The 23,283-nt window shown below is 54.7% G+C and overlaps 3 protein-coding genes across 4 annotated transcripts; 1 reads left to right on the top strand and 2 right to left on the bottom strand.

Annotated features, from left to right (window-relative positions):
• Positions 1 to 177: 177 nt before the first annotated feature.
• Positions 178 to 3,608, bottom strand: PFN1 (profilin 1). The gene is made up of 4 exons (XM_055256503.2): positions 3,461 to 3,608; positions 2,781 to 3,073; positions 1,151 to 1,343; positions 178 to 527 (listed from the first exon to the last, which is right to left on the bottom strand). Exons 1-4 carry the CDS (start codon positions 3,534 to 3,536, stop codon positions 430 to 432), a joined length of 660 nt encoding a protein of 219 aa, XP_055112478.2. The 5' UTR covers positions 3,537 to 3,608; the 3' UTR covers positions 178 to 429.
• Positions 3,609 to 4,585: 977 nt separating this feature from the next.
• On the top strand, positions 4,586 to 11,578 carry ENO3 (enolase 3). Of its 2 annotated transcripts, none has more exons than XM_055257565.2 (12): positions 4,586 to 5,136; positions 6,373 to 6,459; positions 7,361 to 7,456; positions 7,617 to 7,675; positions 7,834 to 7,903; positions 8,274 to 8,407; positions 9,634 to 9,856; positions 9,966 to 10,163; positions 10,391 to 10,592; positions 11,022 to 11,130; positions 11,280 to 11,338; positions 11,427 to 11,578. In XM_055257565.2, the coding sequence occupies exons 1-12, from the start codon at positions 5,112 to 5,114 to the stop codon at positions 11,494 to 11,496; spliced, it is 1,332 nt and encodes a 443-aa protein (XP_055113540.1). In that variant the 5' UTR covers positions 4,586 to 5,111; the 3' UTR covers positions 11,497 to 11,578. The 2 variants fall into 2 exon arrangements, with proteins under 2 accessions (XP_055113540.1, XP_055113541.1); XM_055257566.2 differs by lacking the exon at positions 4,586 to 5,136 and adding an exon at positions 5,149 to 5,725.
• A 2,083-nt stretch (positions 11,579 to 13,661) lies between these two features.
• On the bottom strand, positions 13,662 to 23,280 carry SPAG7 (sperm associated antigen 7). The gene is made up of 7 exons (XM_055255808.2): positions 23,006 to 23,280; positions 15,556 to 15,623; positions 14,896 to 14,984; positions 14,671 to 14,755; positions 14,459 to 14,548; positions 14,197 to 14,353; positions 13,662 to 14,080 (listed from the first exon to the last, which is right to left on the bottom strand). The coding sequence occupies exons 1-7, from the start codon at positions 23,088 to 23,090 to the stop codon at positions 13,971 to 13,973; spliced, it is 684 nt and encodes a 227-aa protein (XP_055111783.1). The 5' UTR covers positions 23,091 to 23,280; the 3' UTR covers positions 13,662 to 13,970.
• Between the last annotated feature and the right edge of the window lie 3 nt (positions 23,281 to 23,283).

Below are 23,283 nucleotides of genomic sequence, written 5' to 3'. Positions count from 1 at the left end.
GCACACTGAGGACTTATGCCTGGAAATGCCACTGTGGAGGGGCAGGGCCACCTGGCCAGAAGCTCAAATTCCTGCACCTTGTAGTGCCTCAATTTTCCTGCTCCCAAGCCACGATAAAGGAGGCAAGTCACAGTGCCTGTCCCCATTCTGACACCCAAGCTCAAATCACACAGCACCTTGTTAGTAGAATCTTTTTTATTCAGAAAAAAAAAAAAAACCCCAAAAAACAAAAGTTTTCCAACCACACACAGGAGGGGTATGGGTAGGGGGAGGTGTCTGTCCATCCAGCCCTGGCCCCCAGCCCATGTGGTTTTGGCAGCAATAAGGGATACAGGGTAATGGCCCAAAAAATAAAATGGTGTATGTGTGTATGGGGAGGAAAGGGGTGCAAAGCTGTGGGGAGCGGTGAAGGGGAAGGGACAGACGAGGTCAGTACTGGGAACGCCGAAGGTGGGAGGCCATTTCATAACATTTCTTGTTGATCAAACCACCGTGGACACCTTCTTTGCCCATCAGCAGGACTAGCGCTGGAGGAGGAGGAGAGAAAGGAGGCTAGGACGCAGGTGTCACAATTCCACCCCCTGCCAGCTGTTCAGCAGCTGTCCAGCCCTGGGGGCTGTAACCCAACCTCATCTCCCCCCCCACCCACCACACACACAGGCAGGCTGTCAGTCACCCTGAAACAATAAGGCTTTTCAAAAGAGGAAAATCAAGCTTAAACGCTGGAGAGGAACAGACTAAAAACTTAGGGGTCAAAGGCTCATAGACTGTTGACTCGTGTTCAGGCTAGAAAAGGCTGTGGATGTGCATGCCACCTCCAGGTTCCAACAAAAGAGCTCAAACGATGAACTAAATGATTCAGGACCCCAATAATCTACCTATACTCCTAGAAAACTGTTTCTAATCCGAGCTCAAGGCAGCAAGTAATTTAAGAGGTAACGCAGTTCAACAACTTCGAATTACAAGATGAGGAACTGAGACAGAAATGGAGGGACTATCCCGTGTTCCAGCATCCAGCAGACAAGGAGCACAATACTGGTCTGACTCCCTTCATGTTGGGGAATCACACAAAAAAGCACCCTCAAGATTACCAGAAGGCGGTACATTAGAGATCTTGGAGCTAAAGGAAGGGTAAGACTCAGGAACTCACTCTTGTCAGTCTTGGTGACAGTGACATTGAAGGTGGGGGCCCCACCGGTGCTCTTGGTACGAAGATCCATGCTAAATTCCCCATCCTGCAGCAGTGAGTCCCGGATCACCGAACATTTCTGGCCCCCAAGTGTCAGCCCATTCACGTAAAAACTTGACCGGTCTTTGCCAACCAGGACACCCACCTCAGCTGGCTGGAAGAGGAACCAAGCGCCCATCAAGTTAGTCAGTGCACCAAGATTCCCACTTTGTTCTCCAAAGACCCACCTGTCTTCCACTTCTGAGAACCACCCCGCCGTGGGGGCTAAGTATAAATTATATACTCAGTACACATCAATGAACTGTGAGAAACTAAGGACTGTGGAACGTTAGTGCAGAAAAATATCATGATTCTCAAACCTAGAATATGGGACCAGGGAGGAAGGGATGACATACTCCTCTAGAGGTTTAGATCTCAGTTAATGGGGAAAGTAAACCCAGGAAACAAAGGGAGTCAGTGAGGTAAGTGAGGAGCCTTTGGATGCTCAGAACTCTCCTTCAGGAAAAGCAGAAGCGGAGAGGGGAAGGGAGGGGGGCGGGCGAGGCAAGAGAAGCAACTTTGCCCTTATTTGGTCAAAGGTTCTGCAGGAGCTGTTAGGGCCCGGACGCCTGGGTCTCCAAGTAACCTAGAGTTTAGCTCCAGGTATCTCTGCCCTGAGATGAGGAGGCAGACCCCTGGGGGCTTTCCGGGAAAGTTGGAAAACTTTTGAAGGTGGACAGGGCCTAGACCCGGCAGGCCAGCTCTCGGGTCTAGGTACCCCGGGAACCTTTCCCCCCTCCCCCTTTCACCCCAAGCCCCCACATCCGGTCCCCTCCCGCCCGGAAACCCCCTTCCCCCCCTTTCGAACTTCCGCTCCCCCTCCTCACTTCCGGGCAGTGTGGACAGGGAGATGGTGGTGGGAGCAGCGGCAGTAAACCCATATACTTTCGCTTATGCTGTCTCAGAACTTCTCACAAAGTTCCCTTGCTCCAGGCCCCGCCGGATGGCGGGAAGGGAGGGCGAGGGGACTTCCGGGATTGGCCTCGCAGGAATGTTGAGTCCAACGTGCTGAACTGGAGGGGCGTGTGGCGGCCTCGCCCTCTCTAACGGAGTTAGGAGGGGCCGGGAGCCCACAGAGGGTGGGCAAGGGACCAAGACCATGCGCCTGGGGCTCCCTCCCGCACCAGGGGAAACAATGGTAGAGGGACGCGAGCTGGCAGCCGGACGGGGAGCTGGGGGTCCAAGGGTCCCCGGGTCCCCTCTCAATCCCAATCCCCAGTAAAAATTTTAGCGCGTCCCCGCTCCGCCCTGGGAGAGGCGGAAGTGGGCCGCCGCACCGGGCGCCGCGCCCCTCCCCGCCCTGTGCCCCGGATGTAACGCCCCGTCGCGGAAAGCGGGGTAGCGAGCGGGATGGGCGCCGCCGCCTGGGGCATAGGACTTACGGGCAACCGAGGGACCCACTCACGTGCAGCCGCCATTCGCGCCGCTTCCAGGGCAAGCACCCAGTCAGGGCCTCTCGCTGCGCGCCCTAGACCGCGCCCGCCCCCACCCAAGTCCCTCCCTCAGGGTCCAAGCCCGAGCAGTGCCCTGGACCGCGCAGGCCTCGCAGTACCGTGATGTTGACGAAGGTTTTCCCGGGGACGGCGGCCCAGACGGAGGGCGAGTCCTTGTAGCCCACGATGGCCGCGTCCTGACAGGTCCCGTCCGCCATGAGGTTGTCGATGTAGGCGTTCCACCCGGCCATGGCGCTGCTACGGGGGCTGCTCTCGGCGCTGCTGCTGGGGCCGCGGACTGGGCTCGAGCTGCCTCGGCTGGCGGGCGGGAGGAGGCGGAGAGCTCGGGGCACGCGCTGCCGTCCGGACCGCGGCTCTGCTCGCTGTGCAGCAGCCCTCGCACCGCCACTTCCTGCTCCTCCCCCCCCCGCCCCGCTAGATTTTTATTTGCAAAGGACGGTAGGGGCGGGGCCTACTCCCCATTCCCTCCCTCCCCCACTTGCCAGCCCAGACACCGAACTTTGCAAATGCAATTTTAAAAATCCCTCCCCCTATTGCAAAATTTGCAGAGTTCGATGGAAAGCAATGCAGAAGGCTGGGGGGTGGCGGGAGAGAGGTGAAGGGTAGGGTTTGCTCCAATTTGCACTGAATATAAACCAGACTTTGGTATCGGGGCAGGGAGTGAGCCAGAAGAAGGAAGGAAAGAGAAAGGAGGAGGAATTAGCAAGCTGCAAATTTAGCAAATTAAGGAGAGTTCGGGGAGCCCAGGGTTAAACGGGATGACTCCTCCTTCCCCCACCTCCGCTGAAGGGAAGGACCGGCGGGCGGCGGCGCGTGTGCCCGCGCCTGCGCCTGCGTCGGGGCCGGGAGTGCATGGGGCGGTCGGGGCCGGAGCCGGCTGCACGGGAGCGCGCCCGGCCCGACCCTTGTGGACCCTCCGGGAAAGGAAGGCGGGTTGGGGACGTGTCTCCCGCCTGGCGGAAGGGGCGGGGGCGAAGCCGTGCGCGCTGCCGCCTCACCACCCTTCATTTTACTTATTCAAGAAATAAAGCAAAGAGGAGTTTGGCCAAATCCTCTAGTCGCTCTCATAGCTGAAGGCACCCACCGGGGCCACTTCTGTCCCCAGCGTCTTCCTGGGTCGTGCAGGTTGGGTTCACCAGGGCCCATTCTCAGTGTAGAGGATTGTCCCCTCTCTGGATCGGCTCTAGCCCAGGGCCTCACCCCACATCCCAGCCCCGCCCGCCCCGGGCAGGCAACGTCTGGATCACCGGCCGTGCCCCTTGGCCTGTGTCTGCAGAGGTCACTGAGCGCGGACACCCGCAGGGCTTAACAGGCGGGGCTATTTTTCGAGGCGGAAGAATACTCAAGTTGCAACAGTGGCAACTTTTTCAAGAAGGGGAAAGTCCCACTTCGGGCCCTTTGGGTTTCTTCGCAGTCAGATGTGCGCTCACCGCCACTTGGGGAGGGCGGGGCGGCCGTGCGACGGCCGCGGTAAAGCGGCCTCCTCCGACCCGCCGCCGAGGGCTGGGCCGCTTCCGGAGCCTGGGCCAGGGGCGCGGGGTCACTGAGCGCGGCCCGGGCGGAAAGGGGCTTGGTTTTTTCTCTCCTCCCGAGCGCGGCGCGCATCCCTGGCGTCCACGCCGAACCCCACAGTCCCCGACGCCCCTCGAGCCCGTGTTCCTCGACAGTCGCGCGGCTGAGTCACTGGCGGGTTCGGGCGGGGCCGCACCCGGGCACGTGGCGGCGCTCCCCGCCCGCCATCTCCTGACCCCTGTCCCGCCGCACCCCTACCCCGGGGTGGAAAAATCCCGGGAGGAGCGGCCTGAGATGAGGGGGCGGGGCGAGAGTGGAGACGGGACGGGTGGCGGGGCAGGTGGCCTGGGGTGGGGGCTGGGAGGCCGCGCGGGCCGGCGGGGCGGGGAGCAGGGGTGGGGAGAGGGCGGCGGGGGTGAGTCACCGGGCGCGGGCTGCCCCGGCGCCGGCGGGAAGGGCTTCCGAGTCGGGCCGAGGCGCCCTGTGACCCCCGCCGGTCGGCTGGTATGGTTGCAAAGGAGCTCGGGGCAGACCCCGCACTGGCCCCAGAGCCGGCAAAGTGGAGATCTCTACCGAGAGCAGAGATCCAACTCCCCGCAGTGCTACAAGCGGGGCGCCGGAAGAGCCCCAGGCGTGCAGAAGCTCACAAAAGGCCACCCGTCCTCGGTCCATTCATTTTTGTTCACTGTTGATTCAACCCCATTCATTGATGGGCTGGGGCCGTGCGCTGAGCGGCCACAGTCGATAGGGGAAAGGGGCTCTGACCGACAGTCCCCACGCTGGGCGACAAGTGCTGTCCCAGCGTTATCAGTCTGGCGCTGTGCCAGCCGAGAGGGCCCGTCTAAATTCGTCTCCTGTCCCCTAACTCATCCCCGCGCTGGCTGCCCTGGAGAGGGTAGGATGGGGCGGCGCCGAGAATGGCCGTTATGAGGACCCTAAGAGGTGAGACCCTCTCGCCTTCTGGGGTGGGGGGGTTCAATTTTAGACCTCAGAGCTTGCCCAGAAGTCCGGTCCCTTCCCCCACTGAGGACAGAGGCCCGCCCAGCGATCTGAGCATGTGTGGACGTCAGTCCTGCAGACCCTCTTCCAGGCCCCCTCCCCAGCCTTGCAGGGCTCAGGTTACCCCTGGCCTTTCCTAAAGGTCACTCATTCCTCTTGACGTTTGCAAAAGGGGAATGTAATCCTGGGGTGGGGGGAGACCCCTCATCTGAAGCCCCTCCCCTGCTCCTCCCAAAGGGTGGAATTAAAATAGGGACTGTTACTGGGGGACAGAAAGAAAGTGGGGGATAGTAGTTGACCTTTGGTAAGGGGGCAGGTGTCCAGGGCCAGAGGCTTCTGCTTTAGGCTGTAGTGGGCACTTGGCTGCCAGCCCAGTGTGAAGGGGGGAGGATGGAGAGAGAGAGAGGCGGGGCTGGCTGGGGACCGAGTGGCTCAGGGATAAATGCGCAGCCTGAGAGGGGGTGAGCTGACACTGTCCCAGCTGCCACCTAGACTCGGAGCTCCATCCAAACCACCAGCGAAGACATCCCAGGTCGGGTGAATCTTCCAGCCCCGGGGGTGGAGGTAGTAAAGGGTGCACATGGTGTTGCCTTGGAGGAAGTGGGGGACATTTCTTCTTTTTTTCCTACTGGGACTGGAGATGCTTGAAAAAGCTGGGGGGAAGGGGCGGCTGGAGCAAGCAGATGGGACAAACTCTGGGAACACGGAAGGATCTAGGGAAAGGAGGCTGTGAGGAGGGGCAGCAGGGATGGATAGAAACGGGCAGCTAGAGTTGGAACCTGATAGGGAATTGGGGGCCCAAGAAGATTTCGGAGCAGGAAAATGAGAACCAGAAAGGATTTGAAGGCCACCAGCCATGGAGAACAGACTGCTTGACCAGAGGGGTGGAAGGAGAAGGCCTAAGTGGAGGCTTGGGGGAGGTGGGGGCTTGGTGAGTGGTGGCATCCCAGGAGCTATAGATGAGAGGCCCCTGGATTCTTAGGATGGGAGGGTGGAATAAGAGCTGTTCTGAGTGGGGGAGGGGGCTGCGCCTGCCTCTTTGGTCTGTGACCTTTTTGTAGGGTATTTTTAGCTCCAGCACCTGCCTTCTTGGAGTGGGGAAGACTCTTAAAGGGCAAGGGATTTCTGGTTCCTTAAGAGATCAACTGTCTACACTCACTCACACCTCCTGTCCTACAGCCATGGCCATGCAGAAAATCTTTGCCCGGGAAATCTTGGACTCCAGGGGCAACCCCACAGTGGAGGTGGACCTGCACACAGCCAAGGGTAACACAAGGCCCATTGGATAGGCTCGCCTCAGAAGATCCCAACCCTTTGGACTTTGCCCCCCAATTCTGCACCATATCCTCTCCTTTCTCTTGGGTTCCGTTTCCCAGACTTCTTCCCAAACCCCCTTCTTCCAATGTGGAACCAGAGCTGGAAGCTGGGAGAAGCAGGAGTCTCTCTCTGCACCGCCTCCTGTCCCTGTCCCTGAGCTCAGAGAGGACACCTCAGCCCTTTGAGGGGTAGAGAGACTCCCTGTGAGGTCCTTTTTTTTTTTTTTTTTTGAGATGGAGTCTTGCCCTGTGGCCCGGGCTGGAGTGCAGTGGTGCAATCTCGGCTCACTGCAACCTCCGCCTCCTGGGTTTAAGTGATTCTTGTGCCTCAGCCTCCCAAATAGCTGGGATTATAGGCCCGTGCCATCACACCCAGCTAATTTTTTTTTTTTTTTTTTGAGATGGAGTCTCACTCTGTTGCCCAGGCTGGAGTGCAGTGGCACGATCTTGGCTCACTGCAAGCTCTGCCTCCCGGGTTCACGCCATTCTCCTGCCTCAGCCTCCTGAGTAGCTGGGACTACAGGCGCCCGCCACCACGCCCGGCTAATTTTTTGTATTTTTAGTAGAGACGGGGTTTCACGATGTTAGCCAGAATGGTCTCGATCTCCTGACCTCGTGATCCGCCCGCCTCAGCCTCCCAAAGTGCTGGGATTACAGGCATGAGCCACCACGCCCAGCCTCAGCTGATTTTTATATTTTTAGTAGAGACGGTTTCACCATGTTAGCCAGGCTGGTCTTGAACTCCTGACCTCAAGTGATCCACCTGCCTAGGCCTCCCAAAGTGCTGGGATTACAGGCATGGGCCACTGCGCCCAGCCATCCCTGTGATCTTCCAATTCCTCCTGTCCCAGGCCGATTCCGAGCAGCTGTGCCCAGTGGGGCTTCCACGGGTATCTATGAAGCTCTGGAACTAAGAGATGGGGACAAAGGCCGCTACCTGGGGAAAGGTGAGGAGACACCAGTGCAGAAGGAGCCTGTGTGGGTGGCTTTAGGACATGGGTGCACAATGGGTAGAGGACTGGAACCCCCAAAGCTCTTGAGGAGCTGGGGTCCACAGAAAGAGGCCCAGTTGATTGAGATCCAAACCTCGTCCTCTGGCCTGTCTAGGAGTCCTGAAGGCTGTGGAGCACATCAACCAGACTCTGGGCCCTGCTCTGCTGCAAAAGGCAAGTGGGGAAGCCTGCTCCCTGCAGCCTCCTCCCCATGCCCCTGCTCCCTCACTCCGGACAGGCCTCTCCCCATTTTCACTTATCCTTCCCCAGCATGTGCCCTGACTTCTGAGAAATCTGACCTCTGCTCTCCCTTCTCAAACTCACCCTTCCAGAAACTAAGTGTTGTGGATCAAGAAAAGGTTGACAAATTTATGATTGAGCTGGATGGGACCGAGAATAAGTGTGAGTGAAGGGCTAACGGTGGGGAAGGGATGAGTGTGGGAGAGATGGCGAGAGGCCATAGGGGTGAGGCCTGATGGGTTATTTCTGGGTCCCCCATTATGGGTCACACCGCAGCTGGATGGATTTGTGTTCATTCCACAGGCATTTCCTATGCCTGCCTTCTGCCAGGCCTGGGACGGGCTGTGGACACAGACATGCAACTGACACGTTCCCCCGGAGTGGGGGTTCCCAGGGCTACTCAGGCTGTTGGGGAGAGATCTGTTAACCAATTCTTCATGCTCAGTGGTTTGGAGCTCTGGCGTCTTCCTGGAGTAGCCACCCCAAACCCTGCAGAAGCTCTCATCCTTTCTTCCTGCTTGCCTCCTTCCAGCCAAGTTTGGGGCCAATGCCATCCTGGGTGTGTCCTTGGCCGTGTGTAAGGCGGGAGCAGCCGAGAAGGGGGTCCCCCTGTACCGCCACATCGCAGATCTTGCTGGGAACCCTGACCTCATACTCCCAGTGCCAGTGAGTGCAGCTACCCGCCCCCCCACCAGATCTCGCCTGGACAGAGCCAACCCCGCCCAGCCAGGGTTGCACCCCTGGAAAAATCCACCTTTCAGACCAGCTCCCAAGAAGCAGTTTCCTGAAACTGAATCTCTCCTGCTGTGGTCCTGCCCCTCCCTCTTTTCCACAATCCAAACCTTCCCTTAAGCCTCTATGTGCTTTCTTCCCTGCCATATAACCCAGTTCCTTCCCATTCCAATCCTAGGCTCCATAACTCCAGCCTCGTTCCAACCCCCGCACCCTACACCCAAATCATATTGAGAGTTTCTCTGAGGCAAAGATCTTGGCATTTCTTTGTATCTTCTTGAGTCCTTCTTAAACCAGTGCCCTCTTGATGAATGGAAACTCTTTGAATTTAATCTCAATAATAATGTTACCATTTCTTGTTACTTACTAGGAGAATTGCATAAGAGCATGGTCTCTAGAGATAAATTGCTGGGTTTGAATCCTGGCTCTGCCTGTTATTAGTTGTATGATTTTAGGCAAGTTCTTTAACTGCTCTGTCTTGGTTTCCCCATCTGCAAAATGGGGAGCAATAACAATACCGATGAATAGAGGTGTTTTGAAAATGAAATGGGCTAATACATATAAAGTACTTAGTGCCTGGCATGTAGTAAATGCTATATAAAAGTGTTAGCTATTATATACTAGGCACATGCTAAGAACTTTACATTCAATTTCTCTAATTTTCAGCAAAAGATCCTACAGGGAAGTAGGTGCTACCCCATTTTATAGAAATGAGGAAAGAGAGGCTGGGCGCGGTGGCTCACGCCTGTAATCCCAGCACTTTGGGAGGCCGAGGCGGGCAGATCACGAGGTCAGGAGTTCGAGACCAGCCTGACCAACATGGTGAAACCCCGTCTCTACTAAAAATACAAAAATTAGCCAGGCATGGTGGCGCCTGCCTATAGTCCCAGCTACTGGGGAGGCTAAGGCAGGAGAATCACTTGAACCCGGGAGGCAGAGGTTGTGCCATTGCACTCCAGCCTGGTGACAAAGCGAGACTCCGTCTCAAAAAAAAAAAAAAGAAAGAAATGAGGAAAGAGACTCTTGAGCAGAATTACTCACCCTAGACCACTGAGCTAGTAAGTAGGGAAGCCAGGTTTCCACCCCAACACCCCCCGCCCCCATCCCTTCTTGAGCCCTCATGCCCCGGCCCAGGTCCAGACACCCTCTCCCCATCTCAGGCCTTCAATGTGATCAACGGGGGCTCCCATGCTGGAAACAAGCTGGCCATGCAAGAGTTCATGATTCTGCCTGTGGGCGCCAGCTCCTTCAAGGAAGCCATGCGCATTGGTGCTGAGGTCTACCACCACCTCAAGGGGGTCATCAAAGCCAAGTATGGGAAGGATGCCACCAATGTGGGTGATGAAGGTGGCTTCGCACCCAACATCCTGGAGAACAATGAGGGTCAGTGCTGAGCACCCTGGGGGGCAGACCCCCTGGATCTCCACATGGGCAGGGGAGGCTGCAGACAAGGGGCACTGGAGTCTCAGGTCCTTTCTTGGTCCTCCCCCAGCCCTGGAGCTGCTGAAGACGGCCATCCAGGCGGCTGGTTACCCAGACAAGGTGGTGATCGGCATGGATGTGGCAGCATCTGAGTTCTATCGCAATGGGAAATACGATCTTGACTTCAAGTCGCCCGATGATCCCGCACGGCACATCACTGGGGAGAAGCTCGGAGAGCTGTATAAGAGCTTTATCAAGAACTATCCTGGTGAGGCGTTCAGGTGTCCCAGTGTTCCTGCCCGAATCCCGTGCAGCTGCCTAATATACTGATTTCAGTGAGCTGCTTTGCCATCGACTTGCATCCTTCCAATCCTTAGCCCCATTGAAATCCCCATTTAAGCTCTTCTGCCCTGTCACTGCTCCACGAGGCTCCTTCTGACCTCTAGCGCTGTCTCTGCTTTGTCTCTGCCCTGTCTCTGCTCCAAACCCCACCAGTGGTCTCCATCGAGGACCCCTTTGACCAAGATGACTGGGCCACTTGGACCTCCTTCCTCTCGGGGGTGAACATCCAGATTGTGGGGGATGACTTGACAGTCACCAACCCCAAGAGGATTGCCCAGGCCGTTGAGAAGAAGGCCTGCAACTGTCTGTTGCTGAAGGTCAACCAGATCGGCTCGGTGACCGAATCGATCCAGGCGTGAGTGCCCCCCTGACCCTGAGGCTCACCATAGCCTCCCTCTGCCCCAGCTCTGCCCACTCCAGCTACAGTCTCACCCACCAACTCCAAACTTACCTTTCCGCTGGCACCTGACCTACCCACACCTTGATCTCAAGGCTTTGACTAATCCTTGGCCTGACTCCAAGAGCTTTGTCACCGTGGCCCTGTCACGACCCCCCACCCCCAGCCCACACCATTCCTCTCTCAGATTCCGCTGTTCTCACCAGCATCTCAAGAGCCCGAAATCAAGATGAGAAGTCTTTTCCTCTCCTGCTTCCCAGAGAACTTAGTCACTGCCCTCCCTGCAGAGTGCTTGCTACCCAAAACAGAAGGGAGAGGCCCCACCCAACCCCTGCTTTCCCACTGAGGAGGTTCTAGAAGGCCACATCAAATGTCCTCTCCACTCAGGTGCAAACTGGCTCAGTCTAATGGCTGGGGGGTGATGGTGAGCCACCGCTCTGGGGAGACTGAGGACACATTCATTGCTGACCTTGTGGTGGGGCTCTGCACAGGACAGGTACTTGTAGCTTCTCTCTACTGAGTGTCTCACCAAGTTTTCTTGGGGTCCCTGGACTCCTGCCCTTGAGGTTAATGCTCCCTCGGGGCCAGGTCCAACCCCTCCTCTCCAGCCTCACCCAACCCTCCAAATCCTTCTTCCCTCATCAGATCAAGACTGGCGCCCCCTGCCGCTCAGAGCGTCTGGCCAAATACAACCAACTCATGAGGTACAGTGGGAACAGTGGGCCTGGGCATTGGGGTACTGGAGGCTGTTAGGTTGGAAGTTCAGCAGCCCTGACCTTGCCTGCCTTCTAGGATCGAGGAAGCTCTTGGGGACAAGGCAATCTTTGCTGGACGCAAGTTCCGTAACCCGAAGGCCAAGTGAGAAGCTGGAGGCTCCAGGACTCCACTGGACAGACCCAGGTCTTCCAGACCTGCTTCCTGAAATAAACACTGGTGCCAACCAAGACAGCTGTGTCCTTCTTTGTGGGAGCGAGGGGAGGGATGCTGGTTTCTGGGCTGAGCTGGGAAAGACAAGCGGTGGAGAGATGGGGGCAGGGAAGGGAGGCAAATAGATGTGTAACCTGCTAGGACAAAGAGGAGGTGAGGGACTCAGAGAGGAAGTTGGGTGGATCTAGAACAACAAAAGTGTTCACATTTCCAAAGGAGGTAGGGGAAGCAGATGCTACATAGTAAAATGAAGCTGCAGAGTTGCCAATCGTGCTGGGCATGGTGGCGCTAGCCTGTAGTCCCAGATACCTGGGAGGCTGAGTTGAGAGGATTGCTTGAGCCCAGGAGGTTGAGGCTGCAGTACACTATGTTCATACCACTGCACTCCAGCCTGGGCTGCGGAGCAAGACCCTGTCTCAAAGCAACAACAACAAAAAAAATGAAAACAAACAAAAAACTAAATAAAGAGTTTCAGAGGGAATAAGAAACCAGCTCCAGGAGAGGGGAGCAGTGTGGGGACTGGGGTCCTGCCACCACCATGAAGAGGAAGCTGGCTGTGAAGTAAATGGTTCTGCAGAGGATGCTAGAGTGAGGCTGCAGTCCTATGAAGGGCTTTGTGAGGATGAGAGTGATAATGACAGTGACTGCCTCTTCTATAGAACTTACAGGATCTTGGCAGGGCGCGGTGGCTCACGCCTGTAATCCCAGCACTTTGGGAGGCCGAGGCGGGCGGATCACCTGAGGTTGGGAGTTCCAAGACCAGCCTGACCAACATGGAGAAACCCCATCTCTACTAAAAAATACAAAATTAGCCAGGCGTGGTGGTGCATGCCTGTAATCCCAGTTACTCGGAGGCTGAGGCAGGAGAATCGCTTGAACTCGGGAGGTGGAGGTTGCAGTGAGCCGAGATCGTGCCATTGCACTCCAGCCTGGGCAACAAGAGCGAAATTCTGTCTCCAAAAATAAAAGAACTTACAGGACCTGAAACTGTTCTAAATATTTGACATATATTGCCCTGTGCAATTGTTTAAACAACTCTGTCAGATAGCTGCCATAATTATCCTTATTTTATAGGTGAGGAAACCCGAGGCACAAAAGGTTAAATGCCTTACCCAAGGTAACGGTTGGCAGCTGGCAGGACTAGGATCCAAAGCCAAGGTATTTGACTCCAGCGATTCTACTCTTGTGTATTTATTTTGAGCCAGCTTCTTGATCTGTCACCCAGGCAGGAGTGCAGTGATGCGATCATAGTTCACTGTAGCCTCAAACTCTTGGGCTCAAGCAATCCTCTTGTCTCAGCCTGCAAAGTAGCTGGGACTACAGGTGCACACCACCAGGCATGGCTAATTTTTAAATTTTGTATATTTTATTTTCTTTTTGTAGAGAAGGTTTGTGACCTACACTGATCTCAAACTCCTGGAGTCAAGCGATTCTCCTGCCTTGGCCTCCCAAAGTGCTGGGATCGCAGGTGTGAGCCACTGCGCCCAGCCAATTTTTTAATTTCGTAGAAAGTCTCACGATGTTGCCCAGGCTGATCTTGACCTCCTGGCCTCAAGTGATCCTCCAGCCTTGGCCTCCTAAAATGCTGGGATTACAGGTGTGAGCCACTGTGCCCAGCCCGATTGCACTCTTAAAATACAGCATCTTATAAAACCCTCTGGGCCGGGCACAGTGGCTCACTCTTGCAATCCCAACACTTCGGGAGGCTGAGGCGGGCGGATCACCTGAGGTTGGGAGTTAGAGACCAGCCTGGCCAATACGGTGAAACCCCATCTCTACTAAACATACAAAAAATTACCCGGGTGTGGTGACACATGCCTGTAATCCCAGCTACTCAGGAGGCTAAGGCAGGAGAATCGCTTGAACCCTGGAGGCAGAGGTTGCAGTGAGCCGAGATTACACCACTGCACTCCAGCCTGGGCAACAGAGAAAGACTCCATCTCAAAACAAACAAACAAAAAACCTCTGATAGTTCCAACTGGCCATCTTTATTTAACCGATACAAACAGCAATTTTATGCTGTTCAACTGAAAATTATTCCCCTTCTTCTCTACCAGTGGTTGCAGGACCCACCTTTCTGTGTATAAACAAACCAGGACATTGGGTTAAACAGTATTTATTGAATGTAAAGTACCCCAGCCCCATGGGGAAGAAAAGGTCCAAGAACGGAGAATAATACAGATTAAATACCCACCTGTGCATTCACACTCTCACACAAACACACACATACCACACACATATCCAAGCTCCAACAGTGACAAATCAAACACCTGTTTTCCCCCAGCCTGAGGGACAGCTGGTAGGAGGTGGTTCAGAGGTGGGGCTCCAGGATGGGTTCTAATAGCAGCAGCCTTGTCCCTCCCTGCCCCCTGCCCTGCCCCAGGGGTCAAAGGGAGCTGGGCGGGGCGCCTAGGAGGTTGGTGGCAACTCTTCCCCACTCTGCCGCAGACGCTTCTTGGCCCTGATCTCATTCATAGCCTCTTCAATGGAGCGTGTGTCCCTCTTATTGGCCACGGGCACTAGGGGCAGAGAGGAGGGTAGGGACGGCCTAGAAATCCGTACCTCAGCCTCCACTGCCCTCCCGCCACATCCTATGCTCCTCTCCCAGCCACCCCCAGCCGCACTGTGGCCTCACCACAGCCGTAGGTCTTATTGGCCTGTAGCATGTGGGCTGCATCTTTGGCTGCTCCCTTGCCGATGAGGTGGCTGTACTTGTCCTTGTAGTCGCTGGCAGGGCTCACTACCACAGGCCCCTGCTGGGCTGCCTCCTCCTCTTGCCTCTGGGCCAGCTCCTAGGGGTGAAAGTGGGGGCACTGGTGTTCAGGGCCCCAGCCTAAACCCCCACCCCTCCCAGGTGGTGGGCTTTTGGGCCCCAAGGGCTGCCAAGCATAGCTCACCTTCAGCTTCCGCTTCTCCTCAGCCTTCTGGGGGTCCCATTCCTCTCCACGACGGTAGGAGTCTAGCTCTTCATCTGAGGGTGCAAACTCCTGGAGAAGAGCAGAATGACGGGGTCAGAGTCCACACAAATGTTTCATTTCATTCCTTGGTCGGGGACGGGGGATAAGGCTCCAAAGGGGAGAGGAGAGAATGAGGAATTCAGGCCTTTTACCTTTTTGAAGATCATAACATAGCGACAGTCATCATCTTCCCCAAAGGAGAAGGATGTCAGGCCAGCCACTTCCACCACATCGTGTCTGGGATGGGATGGCAGAGGGGAAAGAGTATCTTGAGCCAGGAGTGGGCCTGGTGCCCTCCTCTGGAGGAGCTCCCTGCTGGCCCTTTCATGCGCCGCTAGCCACCCATTTCCTTCCTCCCCCAGCCCAGAGACACTCACAGTATGCTCCTCTCGATCTTGTTCATTGGCTGAAACTTTTTCTTGATCTGCCCACTGTCTTGAATGAAATCTGACACCTCCTTCTCCATCTTGGGAGAGGGGAAAGGAAGCAGATATGAGACAATGGCTCCACCCAAGTACCCTTCTCCCCAGCTGAGCCCGCGGCCCTTCTATGCCTCCCCAGCACCCTCCCCAGCCTCCATGCCACTGGCTTCCAGGCGTCACCTCTCTCAAGACATTTTCAGCAAAACTGAGTCCTCAACCTTCCAATTTTAACTTATTATTATTATTATTTTTTTTTTTTTTTTTTTTTTTTTGAGACGGAGTCTTTCTCTGTCCCCCAGGCTGGAGTGCGGTGGCGCGATCTCGGCTCACCGCAACCTCCATCTCCTGGGTTCACGCCATTCTCCTGCCTCAGCCTCCCGAGTAGCTGGGACCACAGGCGCCCGCCAACACGCCCGGCTAATTTTTTTGTATTTTTAGTAGAGACGGGGTTTCACCGTGTTAGCCAGGATGGTCTCGATCTCCTGACCTCGTGATCCACCCGCCTCGGCCTCCCAAAGTGCTGGGATTACAGGCTTGAGCCACCGCGCCCGGCGCAATTTTAACTTATTAGAAGTCCTTCCTGAGTCTGCCTTTGATCACTCCAGTTGTTCTCACCCTTTTACGAAACTCCACTTTCTGTTGTTTCTCTTGCTCTTGTAGTTTCTTCAGGCGGGCGGCCTGTTCTGGGGGTAAGAAATGGCAGCATGAAGCCAGGGCTGGAAGCATGGGTGGGAAAGGTTTCTAAGGCTTCAAAGTGAAGTGTGGTATCCACTGGGAGGTGTCAGGCTGGGAAGGTAGGATTAGCGTTTATTCATCAAGCATTTATTGATGTTTATTCTATCTAATAGTCCCCCTTATCCAGGGGGGTTCATTCCAAGACCCTCAGTGGATGCCTGAAATTGTGGATAGTACTGACCCCTATATATACTATGTCTTTTTCTATACATACATGCCTATGATAAAGTTTAATTTATAAATTAGGCACAGTAAGAGATTAAGAATAATAGGCCAGGCATGGTGGCTCACGCCTATATCCCAGCACTTTGGGAGGCCGAGGCAGACGGATCACCTGGGGTCAGGAGTTCGAGACCAGCCTGGTCAACATGGTGAAACCCCATCTCTACTAAAGATACAAAAATTAGCCGGGTGTGGGGTGGGCGCCTATAATTCCAGCTACTGGGGAGGCTGAGGCAGGAGAATCGCTTGAACATGGGAGGCAGAGGTTGCAGTAAGCTGAGATCGCGCCATTGCACTCCAGCCTGGGCAACAAGAGTGAACTCCGTCTCAAAAAAAAAAGAGATGGCCGGGCGCGGTGGCTCACGCCTGTAATCCCAGCACTTTGGGAGGCCGAGGCAGGTGGATCACAAGGTCAGGAGATCGAGATCATCCTGGCTAACACGGTGAAACCATGTCTCTACTAAAAAAAAAAATACAAAAAATTAGCCGGGCATGGTGGTGGGTGCCTGTAGTCCCAGCTACTCGGGAGGCTGAGGCAGGAGAATGGCGTGAACCTAGGAGGCGGAGCTTGTAGTGGGTAGAGATGGTGCCACTGCACTCCAGCCTGGGCGACAGAGCAAGACTCCGTCTCAAAAAAAAAAAAAAAGAGCTTAAGAATAACAATAATACAATAGAACAATTATAACAACGTACTGAAATAAAAGTTTGTGGCTGTGCTCTCTCTCTCAAAATATCTTATTGTATATAACAGTTCTGGACTGTAGCTAACTAAAACCTTGGCAAGCAAAACCTTGGATAAGGGAGAAGCAGGGACTACTGTATCTGGCACCAGGTGGGACCCTGAAGTACTGAGATGATTAAGACACAATGTGGCCCTTCAAGAGCTCGCAGTTTAGTGGGAGTGACAAAGATCAGAAAAGGGCTTAACCCCCTTTTCCAGCTCCACTGGGGAAACCAATTAACAAACATCTATCTATTTATTTATTTATTTTTGAGACGGAGTCTCGCTCTGTCACCCAGGCTGGAGTGCAGTGGCATGATCTCAGCTCACTGCAAACTCTGTCTCCCGGGTTCAAGCGATTCTCCTGCCTCAGCCTCCCAAGTAGCTGGGATTACAGGCATGTGCCATCACACCCAGCTAATTTTTGTATTTTTGTAGAGATGGGGTTTCACCATGTTGGCCAGGCTGGTCTTGAACTCCTGAGCTCAAGTGATCCCCCCACCTCACCCTCCCAAAGTGCTGGAATTATAGGCATGAGCCACCGCGCCCGGCCTGTTTATTTATTTTTGGGACAAGATATCACTTTATTGCCTAGGCTGGAGTGCAGTGGCACAATCACAGCTCACTGCAGCCTTGACCTCCCTGGCTCAAGGGATCCTCCTACCTTAGCTTCTCAAGTAGCTGGGACCACAGATGTGTGCCACCATGCTCAGCTACTTTTTAAAAAATAATTAAAAGTATTTGTGAGATGAGGTCTATGTTGCCCAGGATGTTATTTTATTTTTATTTATTTATTTTTTTGAGACGGAGTCTCACTCTGTCACCCAGGCTGGAGTGCAATGGCGTGGTCTTGGTTTACTGCAACCTCCGCCTTCCGGGTTCAAGAGATTATCCCGCCTCAGCCTCCTGAGTAGCTGGGACTATAGGCATGTGGCACCATACCCAGCTAATTTTTGTATTTTTAGTAGAGACGGGGTTTCACTATGCTGGTCAAGTTGGCCTCGAACTCCTGACCTCATGATCCGCCCGCCTCAGCCTCCCAAAGTGCTAGGATTACAAGTATGGGCCCAGGCTGGTCTCGAACTCGGCTTCAAATAACCCTCCCGCCTGGGCCTCTCAAATTGAGAGGCTTGAGCCTCTGCACCCAGCCTTGGATAATTTTTTTTTTTTTTAAGTTTTCTGTTAAGATGGGGTCTCAGTTTGTTGCCCATCCTGGTCTCCAGTTGGCCTCAAGCAATCCTCCCACCTTGACCTTCCAAAGTGCTGGGATTATAGGTGTGAGCCACCATGCCTGGAGTATAGTTAGTTCTTTGTACATTGTGGGCATTAAATACATGTTTGGGCTGAGCGTGGTGGCTTACGTGTGTAATCCCAGCACTTTGGAAGGCCAAGATGGGAGGGCTGCTTGAGGCCAGGAGTTTGAGACCAGTGTGGGCAATATAGTGAGACCCTGTCTCTACAAAAAATAATTAGTCAGGCATGGTGATGCATGCCTGTAGTCCCAGCTACTCGGGAGGCTGAGGTAGGAAGATAACTTGAGCCTGAGAGGTCTAGGTGACAGAGCAAGACCCTGTCAAAAACAAAAACAAAAACAAACCATAATGCATCTGGGAAGGTGAGGAAAACAGACTAAGACCCTGGCCTCAAAGAGTCTATCATCTCTTTGTTTACACAGGAAAGGGGAATTTTTTTTTTTTTTTTTGAGACGGAATCTCACTTTGTCGCCCAGGCTGGAGTGCAGTGGCACAATCTTGGCTCACTGCAATCTCTGCCTCCTGGGTTCAAGCAATTCTTCTGCCTCAGCCTCCCGAGTAGCTGGGACTACAGGCACGCGCCACCAGGCCCAGCTAATTTTTGTATTTTTAGTAGAGATTGGGTTTCACCATATTGGCCAGGCTGGTCTCGAACTCCTGACCTTGTGATCCACCCGCCTCGGCCTCCCAAAGTGCCAGGATTACAGGCTTGAGCCACCGCGCGCAGCTGAAAAGGGGAAATTATTTAACTTCCTATATTTTGTAAAATCCCCCACTTCCCGCTTATAGACAGGATGAAGCCGAAATAGATAATCTGACACCCTTCTCCTTTGGGAGTGTAGGTGTCCAAGGTTAGCTGTGGAGGGTCTTTGTTTTCTGAACTCTTGGGCTCAAGATATCTGCCTGCCTCTTGCCTGAAGATGCCTGAGACCCCATCTTTACAGAAAACTTTAAAAAAAAAAAATTAGCTAGGTCTGGGTGCAGAGGCTCAAGCTTCTCAAGCAATTTGAGAGGCCGAGGTGGGAGGATCACTTGAGGCTGGGAGTTCAAGACCAGCCTCCCAAAGTGCTGGGATTTCAGCTGTGAGTCCCCTCACCTGGCTAAGGGTCTTATTTAACCTTCTTCCTCTTCCTTAGATCCTGCCTCTGCGCCAGATCCCCTCTGCCTCTGGAGGAGGAGGAAGAATTTCTAACCCGGGCCCTCCACGCTTGCCTGTCTTCCCCACGATGTGATTTTACTACCTCTAGAGATTTGGGTGCATGCTTCTTCCTATTCCTGCTCCTCAGCCTGAAATTTTTTTCTATTTTGCCATTTCAAATCCTTTATATCTTTTTTTTTTTTGAGACGGAGTCTCGCTCTGTCGCCCAGGCTGGAGTGCGGTGGCGCAATCTCCGCTCACTGTAAGCTCCACCTCCTGGGCTCATGCCATTCTCCTGCCTCAGCCTCCGGAGTAGCTGGGACTACAGGCGCCCGCCACTATGCCCGGAGAATTTTTTGTATTTTTAGTGGAGACAGGGTTTCTCCGTGTTAGCCAGGATGGTCTTGATCTCCTGACCTCGGGATCCACCCTCCTCGGCCTCCCAGAGTGCTGGGATTACAGGCATGAGCCACCGCGCTCGGCCAAATCCTTTACATCTTTAAGGCCTCCTTCTTCCCCAGGATCTGAATCCTCTCCAGCTGCACTGAACCTCTCCCCATCACTTATTTATTTGTTTATTTATTTCGAGACAGAGTGTCGCTCTGTGCCCAGGCTGGAGTGCAGTGGCGCGATCTCGGCTCACTGCAACCTCTGTCTCCCAGGTTCCTGTGATTCTCATGCCTCAGCCTCCTGAGTAGCTGGGATTACAGGTGTGAACCACCACACCCGGCTAATTTTTTTTTTTTTTTTTTTTTTTTTTTGAGACAGAGTCTTGCTCTGTCACCCAGACTGGAGTGCAGTGGCGCAATCTCGGCTCACTGCAAGCTCCGCCTCCCGGGTTCACGCCATTCTCCTGCCTCAGCCTCTCCGAGTAGCTGGGACTACAGGCGCCCGCCACCACGCCCGGCTAATTTTTTTTTTTTTTTTTTTTTTTTTTTTTTGAGACGGAGTCTTGCTCTGTCACCCAGGCTGGAGTGCAGTGGCTCAATCTCGGCTCACTGCAAGCTCCGCCTCCCGGGTTCATGCCATTCTCCTGCCTCAGCCTCTCCCAGTAGCTGGGACTACAGGCGCCTGCCACCACGCCCGGCTAATTTTTTGTATTTTTAGTAGAGACGGGGTTTCACCGTGGCCTCGATCTCCTGACCTCGTGATCCGCCCGCCTCGGCCTCCCAAAGTGCTGGGATTACAAGCGTGAGCCACCGTGCCCGGCCTCTTTTTCTTTTTTTGAGATGGAGTTTCGCTCTCTTTGCCTAGGCTGGAGTGCAATGGCACAATCTTGGCTCACTGCAACCTCTGCCTCCTGGGTTCAAGTGATTCTCCTGCCTCAGCCTCCCGAGTAGCTGGGATCACAGGCATGTGCCACCACACCTGGCTAATTTTTTATTTTTAGTAGAGGTGGGCTTTCTTCTCCATGTTGGTCAGGCTGGTCTCGAACTCCCGACCTCAGGTGGTCCGCCCGCCTCAGCCTCCCAAAGTGTTGGGATTACAGGCGTGAGCCACCACGCCCGCCCATTTTTTTGTATTTTTCGTAGAGACGATGTTTCACCATGTTGGCCAGGCTGGTCTTGAACTCTTGACCTCAAGTGATCTGCCCACCTCAGCCTCCGAAAGTGCTGGGATTATAGGCATGAGCCCTCTCCCCATTTTTCAAATAACTCCATGCCTTTGCACACGTTGTTCCTCTGCTTGGAATATGCTTTTCCATCTCTTGCAAACATGGAGATCTACCGTGAGTCACAGTAACTTCTTCCCCTGGGCTCCAAGCTCCTTTGGCTCAGACACCCAGCATAGCATAGACAGAGAACTAACATATCATAACTTTTTTTTGTCTCCTTCAGCATAGTATGAGCTCCTGGAGGGCAGGGACCCTGTTCATCTACTGTTCAGTTATCCTCTGGAGCCCCAGGGCCTGACAGCCTAGGAGCTCTCATCCCTCTGTCCTCACTGACCATCAGCGCATTTCATTTTCTGTTGTTGGAAACAGAGTCTCAACTTCATCGCCCAAACTGTAGTGCAGTGGCGCAATCACCTCTCACTGCAGCTTCAACCTCCCAGGCTCAAGCGATTCTCCCACCTCAGCCTCCCGAGAATTAGGACCACAGGAGCGCACCACCAAGCCCAGCTAATATGTATTTATTTATGAGACGGAGTCTCGCTCTGTCGCCAGGCTGGAGTGCAGTGGCACGACCTTGGCTCACTGCAACTTCCGCCTCCCAATTCAACCGATTCTCCTGCCTCAGCCTCCTGAGTAGCTGGGATTACAGGCGCGCGCCACCTCGCCCAGCTAATTTTCCTATTTTTAGTAGAGACGGGGTTTCACCATGTTGGCCAGGATGGTCTCGATCTCTTGACCTCGTGATCTGCCCGCCTTGGCCTCCCAAAGTTTTGGGATTACAGGCGTGAGCCACAGCGCCCAGCCAATTTTTGTATTTGTTGTAGAGATGGAGTTTCTCCATGTTGCCCAGACTGGTCTTGAACTCCTGGGCTCAAGCGATCCGTCCGCCGCGGCCTCCCAAAGTGGTGGTATTACAGGTGTGAGCTACAAGGCCGGGCCCCACTGACTGTTCTTTAACTGGTTTTTGAGTCTTCTCTGCATCTAGAGAAGTGGCACAAGATTATGGTCAAGAACATAGGCTTCGAGCCCAGTCATACCTGGGTTTGAAACTCTGCCACTTACCAAACTAACCATGTGACCTCAGGCGAGTGACTCACTTAAGTTTCCTAGTCTGTCAATGCCGGGTGATCCCCCACTTCGACAGTCATCGGAGCATTAAAGAATTCCAGTTCCCCATCCCATCATGCTTCCTCCTTCCTCAGAGATTTCAAATAGACTCTTCTGCCTGTAACGCTTTGCTTCTCTCTCTCATTTACGGAATTACCTGTTCTGATCTCGGCTCACTGCAGATTGGGGGAGAACCTCAGGTGGCGGCTCTCACAGTTATTTTTCTCTCAGAGCACTTATCAAGTTGGTTATTAAACTTCCGTGTGATCACTGCATCAATGAGCGCCCCAGCCCAGGACTGTGGCCTCCCTGAGGGGTACCCCGGCCCCTAACGGTTGTTCAGGAAATAAGGGGACGAAGCGTAGGCATCCAGCGGCCCTTGAATACTTGGAAGGCGTCCTGCCTGCCCTGGTCCCCCTGGGGCACGTGGGGAGCCGGGACAGGGCTCGTCCGTGGTCAAGGTCCGCAGGTTTGGGAGTTGGGGTCCTGCGCTCCGCCAGGATCATCCCAAGCCGCAACACGAGCAGCCCCGGGGAGGCTCCCACCGCCCTGCTGGGTCGCGCCCTATGCAGGCTGCCGAACTCCAGCCCACCCGCAGGGAAGCTACTCCGAGAACGCAGGCGGAGACAGTGGCCAATCGGACCCGGCGGGTATCCTCATCCCTCCAATCAACACTACGATCCGCCCGGGCAGCTCGGGAATTTAAGGCTACAGATGGGAAAAAGGTTGTCGGAAGGCGACAGAAGGGACTGGGTTAAATCAAGCAGGAGGGGCAAGAACACACAGAGGACCCAGCAACCAATGGGAGTTCTGAGGCTGGGGTGGTTCAGAAGGAAGGTCGAACAGGCCTGAGGAGGCAGAGCTTTTAAGTGGAGACAGCCAATAGAGATGAAGGCACAGTAGATGGGCGTGTCCTAAATCCAATCGAAATAGAGCTACAGGTGGGCGGGGCAGGAATGCGGCAGGTTGGAGGCACCCTACCAATCAGACCAGGTCAGCAGCGGACAGGCGGGCCGGCCGGCTAATGGGAAACAAGGACTGCGGAAGGCCAGGGTCGGGAGAAGCAGCAGGAGGCTGGCGCTATCTTTCAGATAGCCAATCACTGTGCGCTAAGAACAACGGGCGTGTCAGCAGCCCTTTTAGGGACTCTGAGGGTCTCGGAAGGGGCCTGTGAGGGGTCTTTCAAGGTTGTGGAGGCGGCATCGTCCAAAGAGGGAAAAGTGCGGTCCTGAGAACCGGGCGAAGGAAGGCGGTTGTGAATTTGGGATCCTCACCTCGGGCCTTGCGCCGAGTCTCCTGGTCACCGAGGCTGGGTGGCTTCTCCATGGAGCTCAGGATGGAGCCCAGTAGGTCCGCCATCTTGGGAGTGACTGAGAGGGGGGCGGTGCGTCTTAAAGGGAGGGGCGGAATGCCTTTAAGGCCGGAAACACGTCGGAGGCGGAAAACCCCGAGCCCGCCTGGCCTGGGCGCAGATCCCAGGCCCGCGGCGCGTGGCGGCCTCCAGCGGGCCGAGGCCCCGCCCCGCCCCCGCAGACAGAGGCCGGAGGCTGGC

This window comes from Symphalangus syndactylus, chromosome 20 (assembly GCF_028878055.3).
Source record: "Symphalangus syndactylus isolate Jambi chromosome 20, NHGRI_mSymSyn1-v2.1_pri, whole genome shotgun sequence".
Classification (NCBI taxonomy): domain Eukaryota; kingdom Metazoa; phylum Chordata; class Mammalia; order Primates; family Hylobatidae; genus Symphalangus; species Symphalangus syndactylus.
This window is presented reverse-complemented; position numbering and strand designations above follow the sequence as displayed.